General features: G+C 60.6%; 1 protein-coding gene across 3 annotated transcripts in view; it reads right to left on the bottom strand.

Annotated features, from left to right (window-relative positions):
• Window positions 1–334: 334 nt before the first annotated feature.
• Window positions 335–9,457, bottom strand: part of ARHGAP44 (Rho GTPase activating protein 44) — a 31,591-nt gene continuing 22,468 nt past the window's right edge. For 2 of the 3 annotated variants that reach the window (XM_074847525.1, XM_074847523.1), the window contains exons 12-21: window positions 8,865–8,946; window positions 7,868–7,948; window positions 7,669–7,782; window positions 7,438–7,529; window positions 6,576–6,756; window positions 5,978–5,995; window positions 5,446–5,667; window positions 3,375–3,514; window positions 2,908–3,276; window positions 335–1,245 (exon numbers count right to left, since the gene is read on the bottom strand). In XM_074847525.1, the coding sequence (XP_074703626.1) occupies window positions 1,097–1,245; window positions 2,908–3,276; window positions 3,375–3,514; window positions 5,446–5,667; window positions 5,978–5,995; window positions 6,576–6,756; window positions 7,438–7,529; window positions 7,669–7,782; window positions 7,868–7,948; window positions 8,865–8,946 (1,448 nt within the window). In that variant the 3' untranslated portion in view covers window positions 335–1,096. The remainder of the gene's footprint in view (window positions 1,246–2,907; window positions 3,277–3,374; window positions 3,515–5,445; window positions 5,668–5,977; window positions 5,996–6,575; window positions 6,757–7,437; window positions 7,530–7,668; window positions 7,783–7,867; window positions 7,949–8,864; window positions 8,947–9,457) is intronic. The other variant, XM_074847524.1, reaches the window with a different exon arrangement.

Here is a 9,457-nt window from a genome sequence, read left to right as displayed (position 1 = left end):
TGGATGTGGAGGAGCTGGAGGTGGAGATGAAAGATGCAAGTAGGCTTGGGCTGAGGTGGAGGAGATGAAGGAGGAGGAGACTGTCCTTGCTGGAGGGCTGCTCCAGGCCAAGGCCCTTGCTGTGACCCTGCTCTTCCGAGCAGGGACCACCCCAACTCCAGCCTAGCCCCACCCCACAGGACCAGGACCCCAACATCCCGTACCGACCCCACCCCACCATTTTACTCCCCCAACCCTCATCCACCCCCACATCCTCCCACCAAACCTCCCCCCCCCCACCGCCGCCACGGCGCTGCCGGTGCCGACAGGCATTAACCAAACGCTGCCGGGCAGGTCACAGCGAGTGGCACATGGATTTATTGATCGCTTTGGGGTGCTGGTGCCCCCGGGTGCCCGCCTGGGGCGAGGGGCACGGCGTGAGTGGGGCAGGGCGGGGGGGCAAAGCGCTGCCATTTCCATCCTCCCTCTGTGCACCGGGTGGGCGGGAATGGCTCCAAATAAAACAAATCTCTATATATTTTTTCTATATATATATACAAATATATAATATATATATATCTCTGCCGATATATATATATCTCTCTCTTATCTCTCTGGAAAGGATAAAAGGTTAATTTGTCTTCGCATGCACAACCAAAGCCACCAACCCACGGGGACAGCGGGTGCTGAGGGACGCACGCCCCCGCCCGCCGGCACCCTGAGAGCCCGGGGGGGCCACATCCTGCGTCCCCAGGTTATTGCTGGTCAGGTCCCGTCCTGCTCCGGCAAACAAGCAGAGGGGGAAGAAGCTGAAGAAATGAAATCCCGCTGCAAAGCGCTGGTGAGCTCCTTGTCACCTGGCCGTTTTCCAGAGGCACCCACCGTCAGGGCACGGAGGAGGTGGTGGCATCACCCCAGGACCGTGGGTGCTGCGGGGTGGGGGGGGCGCAGGCACCCAGTCAAAAGGCAAAGTCTGGATAAGGCGAAACACAAATAAAGAACAGCGACCGCCCCCAAACCGGGCGCTTTGCCACCCAGAACTGGTGTGCCGGTGGCCCTCGGTGGCCGGTGCTGGCCTCTGGGTGCCGCAAGGATGAGCTTGGGGACAGGGACACTGTCATAGGGCTGTGCTCTCCGATTCCTCTTCCTCCTCCTGCCGGGTGACCGAGCCCGGCCCCGAGAGTCTCTGCGGTGCCTCCGGTGGGTCCCGGCACAGGGCGGCATCTGGGGGGACGTGGAGGGAGGGGACCTCAAAACGGAGCAGACCTGTGGGAGGACAGTGATGGGGGACGCTGTGGCGGGAGCTCGGTGGCAGGACACCTCGCCGGGGCTGGCGCCGTGTTAGTGCCATCACCAGAGATGTCACCACCGGTCCCTGCCCTGTGCCACCCCATCCTAGCCAGAGCCTGTGACACCTGTCCCGATGGCCACGCTGTCCCCACACGCTGCCTGTCCCCCACGACTCTCTGCTCTGTTCCCATGCAGTGCAGGTGACACTGCTGTCCCCTCTCCCAAGGGACCCACAGGGCGAGGCAGCACGTGTGAGGTGACAGAGGGTGACCCACAGCCCGAGGCAGGCGGTGTCGGTGTCACCGCTGTCCCTTGCTGGGAGCACAGCAACTCACCTCCTGCTAGAAAAAGCCCTTCTGCCTGCGCCTGCCAGACCCTGCTGCCAGCTCAGGGACCCCGCGATGGGGCAGAGGGAGGAGCAGACCCCCCCGCCCTGCGGGACCCCGTGGCCAGCTGGGCCAGAGCCGGGGGGCTCCCAGCCACGCCCAGCCCCACACTCCCCCGGCCTCTGTGTCCCCAGGTGTGCCTGGAGCCACCTGGCATTCCCTGATGCCACCCTGGGACACAGACACATCCCCCCCCAAAAAAACCCAGGGACAGAGAGGTCAGGACAGCAGGAACAGTGGCACAGGCTCCTGGTGCTTCCCAGGGGTGATGTCACCTTCCTGGGGACACTTCCACTTTTCCAGGGATGTCATCACTTTCCTGAGTACATTGCCACTATCCCAGGGATGTTGGCACCTTGCTGGGGACATCACTGCCTTCCTGGTGACAGTTTCACCTTCCCAGGGTCATTATCACCTTCCCAGGTACACTGCCACCTTCCTGGGGACATCACCACCTTCCTGGGGACATCACCACCTTCCCGAGGATGCTGCCACCTTCCTGGTGACAGTTCCACCTTTCCAGGGACATCGCCACTTCCCCATCACCTCCCCAGGGACATTGTCACCTTCCTGGGAACAGTTCCACTTTGTCAGTCACTGTCACCTTCCCAGGTACACTCCCACCTTCCTGGGGACAACACCACCTTCCTGGGGACATCACCACCTTCCCGAGCATGCTGCCACCTTCCCGGTGACAGTTCCACCTTTCCAGGGACACTGCCACCTTCCTGGGGACATCACCACCTTCCAGGAGACAGTTCTGCCTTTCCAGTGACATTGTCACCTTCCTGGGGGACACTGCCACCTTCCTGAGTGCACCACCACTTTCCCAGGGATGTTGCCACCTTCCTGGGGACATCAGCACCTTCCTGGTAACAGCTCCACTTTGTCAGCCTTTGTCACCTTCCTGGGGGACACTGCCACCTTCCCGGGGACACTGCCACGTGCATCACCACCTTCCCAGGGATGCTGCCACTTTCCTGGGGACATCACAACCTTCCAGGGGACAGTTCTGCCTTTCCAGGGACATTGTCACCTTCCTGGGGGACACTGCCACCCTCCCGAGTGCATCGCCACCGTCCCAAGGATGCTGCCACTTTCCTGGGGACAGTTCCACATTTCCAGGGCTGGTGTCACCTTCCTGGGGACACTGCCACCTTCCAGGGGCCACCCCCCCCAAACCCCGTGTCCCCCCCCCCTCCTCCGCGGTGCGGGGAGGGGCCGCTCCCGGTCCCCCCCCCCCCGGGGTTACCTGTCAGCGCGCCGTCCCCGGGGCCCGCGGCGTCCGGGCGGGGCAGCTCCGGGGGCTGGGGGGGGCCGGGGGCGGCCGGGGGGGGCTGGGGCGGGGGGGGCAGCGCGGGGCGCGGCCGCGGTTTGGGGGTTGGGCGGGACTTGGGGGGGGCACCGGCGGGGGAGGGCAGGAGCGGGGGGGGCGGGGGGGGCGGCGGCGGAGGGGCGGGGGAGGGCGGCCCGGGGGGCGGGCAGGGCCCCGGGGGGGCGGCGGGGCCGTAGGGCGAGGGGGTGCTGGGGGGGGTGGGGGAGAGGCTGGCGGGGGAGGGCTGCCCCCCCCCCTGCTCCCCCGCGGCCGCCCGGGGCGGGATGGGCGCCAGCTTCTTGGCCACTGCGAGACACAGACAAGGGGGGGGGGGGGGTCAGGGTGCTGGGGGGGGGTCACACCGAGCGGGGGACCCCCCCCCGCCATCCCCGACCCGCTCCTACCTTTGCGCAGGGCGGGCGGGCTCTGCTCGGCGGGCGGGGTGGGGGCGGTGGCGGGGGGGGGCGGCTGCGGCGCGGTGCCCGGCCCCGGGCTGCCCCGGGACTGCCCGGCCCCGGGGGGCGGCTCCTTGGGCCGAAAAGTGCTTGAAAGGAGGCGGGAGAAAAAAAGAAAAGAAAAAAGAAAAGAAGAGAAAAGAAAAAAGAAAAGAAAAAAGAAAAGAAGAGAAGAGAAAAGAAAAAAGAAAAGAAAAAAGAAAAGAAGAGAAAAGAGAAGAGAAGAGAAGAGAAGAGAAGAGAAGAGAAGAGAAGAGAAGAGAAGAGAAGAGAAGAGAAGAGAAGAGAAGAGAAGAGAAGAGAAGAGAAGAGAAGAGAAGGAAAGGAAAAGGAAAGGAAAAGGAAAGGAAGAGGAAAAGGAAAGGAAAGGAGAGGAAAAGGAAAAGGAAAAGGAAAGGAAAGGAAAGGAAAGGAAAGGAAAGGAAAGGAAAGAAAAGAAAAGAAAAGAAAAGAAAAGAAAAGAAAAGAAAAGAAAAGAAAAGAAAAGAAAAGAAAAGAAAAGAAAAGAAAAGAAAAGAAAAGAAAAGAAAAGAGAAAAGAAAAGAAAAGAAAAGAAAAGAAAAGAAAAGAAAAGAAAAGAAAAGAAAAGAAAAGAAAAGAAAAGAAAAGAAAAGAAAAGAAAAGAAAAGAAAAGAAAAGAAAAGAAAAAGAAAAGAAAAGAAAAGAGAAAAGAAAAGAAAGAGAAGAGAGAAGAGAGGAAACATGAATCAAAAATAAAAAGACATGAAAAATGGAAAGAAATGAAAAATATAAATAAAATAAAAAAATAAAACAGTAATGCAAAATTTTAAAAATGCGAAGAATTAAAATAAAATTTAAAGAAAATTAAAAACCAAAACAAAATGGAATGAAATAATAAAAATAAATGAAAAAATAAAAAGTAAACAAAACCAAAACAATAATAATAAAAATAAAAATACATGAAAAATAAAAGTACGATAAAAAAGAAATTAAAAATTGAAACAAAATAAAAAATAAAATTAAAATTAAAAAAATAACAAAATAAAAAGGAAAATTTTAAAAGCAGTAGAAGAAAGGAGGGAGGGGGTGAGGTCCGTCCCGCCCCCAGCCCCCCGCTGCCCCGCGGGCGGAGGCGGGAGCGCAGCCCCGGCCCGGGGGGTTCAGCTCCAGCCCCGGCGCAGCCCCCAGCCCGCTTGTGCGCGACCCCCCCCCTCCCCCGTCCCGGCACCCCTGTGGCCAGCGGTGACGGGGCCATCGAGCCCCCCCGGCCCCCGGTTTGGGGTCGGATCCTGCGGCTGCCCCGGGGGAGCGGGACCGGGGGGCCCGGGGGGGGCGGGGGGAGCCCGTTTTGGGGTCAGGGCCACGGGGTGAGGGAGCGGCGAAGGGAGCAGGGGCTGGCGTCAGGGTGAGGGGCGGGCAGCGAGGAGGAGGAGGGGGGGGGGAGGAAGGCTCCGGCTGCAGCCCGGCCAGAGGGGCTGTGCTCAGGGCTGGGGACGGGGCCAGGACGGGGCGGGGGGGACCCCAAGGCGGGGGGGTTGGCAGATGCCAGGTGACCCCCTGCTGCAAAATGTCCAGAAACACCATAGAAAAAGGCAAAAAGCAAACCCAAAAGGAGTTAAAAATAATAAAAGAGCAGAAGGGTTGGCAGGTGGGGAGAGGGGAGAGCGGTGGCAGAGCCCCCCTGGTGCCGAAGGCCCCCCCTCACCGCCTCACCCCACCACTCCAGCCCCACGGCACGACCCACCCGGGGCTGCCACCCCCACCCATGGGTGCCCCCCAGGGCAAAGCTCAGCTCCCCTTTTTGGGGCAGAAAAGTGGAATTGAGGTGCCTTCTCCCACCAGACCTGTGCAAACTAAAGTCGGACACAGACCCTGGGCAGAGGGAGGGCTCGGGGGATGTCGGGCTCCTTCGGGCTTTTCCTTGCACCTTCCTTGCCCCCCCCCAGCCCCAATTTCACCAGGGCCCAGCGGCCCCCAGTGGGAGCCGGGCACCCTCCGTGGGGTTGTTTTGCTGGATTCACAGCCCGGGTTGGGGACACGGCGGGGCTGGTGGCCTTACCTTGTCCGCTCGGTCCCCGGGGGGAAGCCGAAGCTGGTGGGAGGTGGGGAAGGGGTGGCTGAAATGTCCGGCGACTGCTCCGGAATGGGCGAGTGGGGGGTGGCGGGGAGCTCGGCGGGCGGCGCGGGGGGCTGAGCGGCCGGCGGGGCGGAGGACGCCTTGCGTGCCACTGAGGTGCCTCGGCGAGCCACCCACGAGGTGTCCATCACCCTGACGCCCATGCTGGGGGGGACACACGGAGACAGGCGCTCAGCACCCGCCTGGTGGGACGGGACCGCCGGTGCCGCGTCCCCGCTCCTTCGGGGTGCCTGGTCCCTAAAAACATCTCCAACACCAGGAAGCTGCTGGGAATGAACCTCCATGGCAACAGGGGTGGCTGTGTGGGACACGCTGGTGTCACCCACTGGCCACCTCTCCCTTCCCCAGGGACCAGCAGGCACCAGCATCCTCCCAGCACCCTCCCAGCACCATCCCAGCACCTTCCCAGCATCCTCCCAGCAGCATCCCAGCACTGCTGCAGAGGGTACAGTACCTTTGGATTTTCCTAAGGCTGCATGGGCAGAAACACACGATTATTAGTGTAAAAAAACCCCTAAAACTTGACAGTGCACAGAGTGAGAGCCCGCTGCTTGGAGAAGGACCTGTGAGGTCAAGGGGCTTCCAGAGAGGGGGCAGGAGGGGCACGGTGGGGACCAGGCTATGCCGGTGATGGGGAGAGCCCTGGGGACACTTTTTGGAGATGGGGAGAGCCCTCGGGGGGCTTTCTGGAGCCCACCTCACTGTCTGCAGTCCCTGTGAGGTGGCACGAGGGGGCACACACAGGCTGGGAGTGGGGAGCTTTCCGCTGGAGCAGAGTCCACAGACCTTGGGGACACCAGGGTACCTGACCCTGGCGTGGCACAGCCCCAGTGCCACATCACAGGCCACGGCACTCCCATCTCCAGCGGGCTGGGGGCAGGCGCCAAGCCCCGGGCTCACCTGAGCACCCTCAAGAGCCCAGAATGGAGAGCAGGGGGTCCTCCCCTCGTCGGGACCACCCAACATCCACCAGCCCACTGCCACCCCCTCCCACGGTGGTGACAATGCCACCTTCTCCCTCTCCCCAAACCCTGGCACCGCAAAGACCCTACCCATCCTTCTTGTAGAACTCCAGCATCATGTTGTCCGTGGCCACGCTGAGTGGCCGCCGTGCCTGGTCGTGCTGCCGGCGGTCGGCGTGGTCCATGTCTGGGGAGGGCATGGAGCTGTAGTTGGCGTTGTGATTGACGTGCATGGGGCTGCCGTAGTTGCCTGTCACGTTGAACTCGATGTCTGGGGAGGGGGAAAGGAGAGGGGGCACACGTTGGGTTGTGAGTCCTCAGTGAGGGGTGGAGATGGGGGGTATTACAGAATCCCAGAATCATCTCGGTTGGAAAAGCCCTTGAAGCTCCTCCAGTCCAACCATGAACCTCACCCTGACCGTTCCCAACTCCACCAGATCCCTCAGCGCTGGGTCAACCCGACTCTTCAACCCCTCCAGGGATGGGGACTCCCCCCCTGCCCTGGGCAGCCCATTCCAACGCCCAACAACCCCTTCTGCAAAGAAATCCTTCCTAAGAGCCAGTCTGACCCTGCCCTGGCGCAGCTTGAGGCCATTCCCTCTTGTCCTGGCGCTGGTTCCTTGGCTCAAGAGACTCATCCCCCCTCTCTGCACCCTCCTTTCAGGGAGTTGTAGAGGGCCATGAGGTCTCCCCTCAGCCTCCTCTTCTCCAGACTAAACCCCCCCAGTTCCCTCAGCCGCTCCCCATCAGACCTGTGCTCCATACTGGCACCACAGGAATGCTTGGGGGGGTCTTGGAGCGGCTGGGTTGGGCTCAGAGCCTTGCCAGATCTCTGCCTGAGCCCCAAGCAGAGGGGGCTGGCAAAAATAAGTATGGGCGCTCAGCACTCGCTCCCCAGGGAGGGCTGGGAGGTCCCACGGAGCCCATCCCACCCCGCTATGGCACAGCCTACCTCCGGGGAAGAACCAGTCGGCGTGCTGGATGAGCGGCTCGATGATGCCCACGATCTGCAGCGAGACGGTCGTCATCATCTCTGTCATGTTCCTGCAAGGCGGCGGGCAGCACCTCAGCAACGCCACCGCAGCCTGGCCTTATTCCCAGGGGGACCTTGGCCCTTGGACCCCCCCTCACCCCCGTCCCCAGCATCCCTCTGGCACGCTTGCTTTCCACCCGGCTACCTTACCCATCCGCCTGCGGCCAGAGGAGGTTGGGCCCCAGCACGATGGCCACGTTGCTCGGTGTCATTTTATTCGTGTCCTGGTACTCAGTCAGCTTGGCCAAAAATTTAATCAGGTACCTGGAGAGCAGAGCCAAGCCGTGTCGGTGTATCAGGATCGCACCCTCTCCGGCCCCTCCCCGGGTCCCACCAGCCCCAGGCTCACCTGATGTTGTTGTAGTTGGCTTTGGGCAGCTTCTCGCAGGCGCTCCAGAGAGCCTGCAGCCGCTTCTCCTGCTCTGGGATGCTGCGGGGAGATGGGTGAGAGGCTCAGCCCCCATCCTCACCCTTCGACCGTCACCCCTGCCCTCGGGGACCCTGCGAGACCCTCGGGCTGCCGCCAACATTATGTAAATAAACTAACCCCAAAAAATCCATCCAAAATGAGAAGGAAACCTTTCAGTGGCAGACTGGATACTGGTCCTCTCCCTGCCTCTGCACAGGCCCCCTGAGGTTTGTGTTTCAGGGATGTGTTTGCTTTGGAACGGGACATTACTCCAAACAGCTCCCCAAAACAACAGCCCGCTCCCCCACATGCCACCCCCAGGGACTGTCCCCTCCATCGAGTCACCACTGTGTCCCTGCCGTGCTCCAATGCTCCCAGGGCAGGTGGGGGACGTGGTCAGACTGATATTGAGGCACCACCGAGGTGGTTCCCACCCCAAAAGGAGATGCTCCTTCTCCCACCTCCCTCTGCCCGACATCCCCGTACCCCAAACATCTCCCACGGTGGAGCAGACACGATGGTGCCACCTCAGCTGTCCCAGTCCTGTTGTGCTTGGGGGTTCCACGGTGCAGAGCATCCCAGCAAAGCAGGCGGGAGCTCCCCCAGCCAGTTGTCCCCTGGGGTTTGCACACCCATCCAGAACTGACACCAGCGCCCAGCACCCAAGGGCTTGCTGGAAGATGCTGGGAGAGCTCAGCCACCTTGGCCAGGGTGCTCTGGGGACCTCAGAGTCAGGGGACATCAGGGCCACCCTCACTGCTGGGACCCACCATGCTCCAGGAGCATCACAGGAACCCTCCTGGCTCTCAGACCCTGGAGAAACATCCCAAATGCTGTGAGCCATGTCAGAAATAATTCATGGCCCCCAAACCATCCGTAAGAGCCCAAGATGCCACCATCCATGTCATGGAGGAATGAGGGGACACCCCAGACTCACTTGGAGGCCTGGATCCACTCCTCGTACAGCTCGAACGTCATGAGGGGCTCCGGCAGCTCTCGCAGGTAGGACTTGAGGGCTCCTGCAGCACACAAGGGACACGGGGCTCGGCACTGTGGGTGGCACCAGCTAATGGGCACCAAGTGGTTTTGCTCCTCCGCATTTTGACTCTCATCCCTCCCAGCTTTCCCACCACCACATCCCAAAGCACCCGCTAGTGTCCCGGGCTTGGTGGAGCCCATAGCATCCCCCGACCCCAGCAACCACCTTGCCACCTCCACCTAGTCCCTCCTAGCACCCCCCTGATTCCCTCCACCCTTCTCGCCTCCACCCGGTGTTCTCAGCTCTCCATCCCACGTTTTTGCCCAGGACGTTTGCAGCTCCTCGCGCTGGGAAAAGGTTCCCATTGCAGTCAGTAGGAAACCAGGGTTCAATCCTGTGCCCACCAGAGAGCCCAGCCCAGGAGGGGAGCAGCTGACTGGCATTTAAACCCAATTCATGCTTAATACCAGCCCCACGGGTTCAGATCTGTACTTGGAGAGGGTCTCCACCTCGTTAGAGGTAGAGAAGATGGCAAGCTTGATGATAACACG

The sequence above is a fragment of the Strix aluco genome, chromosome 21, assembly GCF_031877795.1.
Source record: "Strix aluco isolate bStrAlu1 chromosome 21, bStrAlu1.hap1, whole genome shotgun sequence".
Classification (NCBI taxonomy): Eukaryota; Metazoa; Chordata; class Aves; order Strigiformes; family Strigidae; genus Strix; species Strix aluco.
The sequence above is the reverse complement of the archived record's forward strand: the minus strand, read 5'-3'. Positions and strand labels throughout refer to the sequence as shown.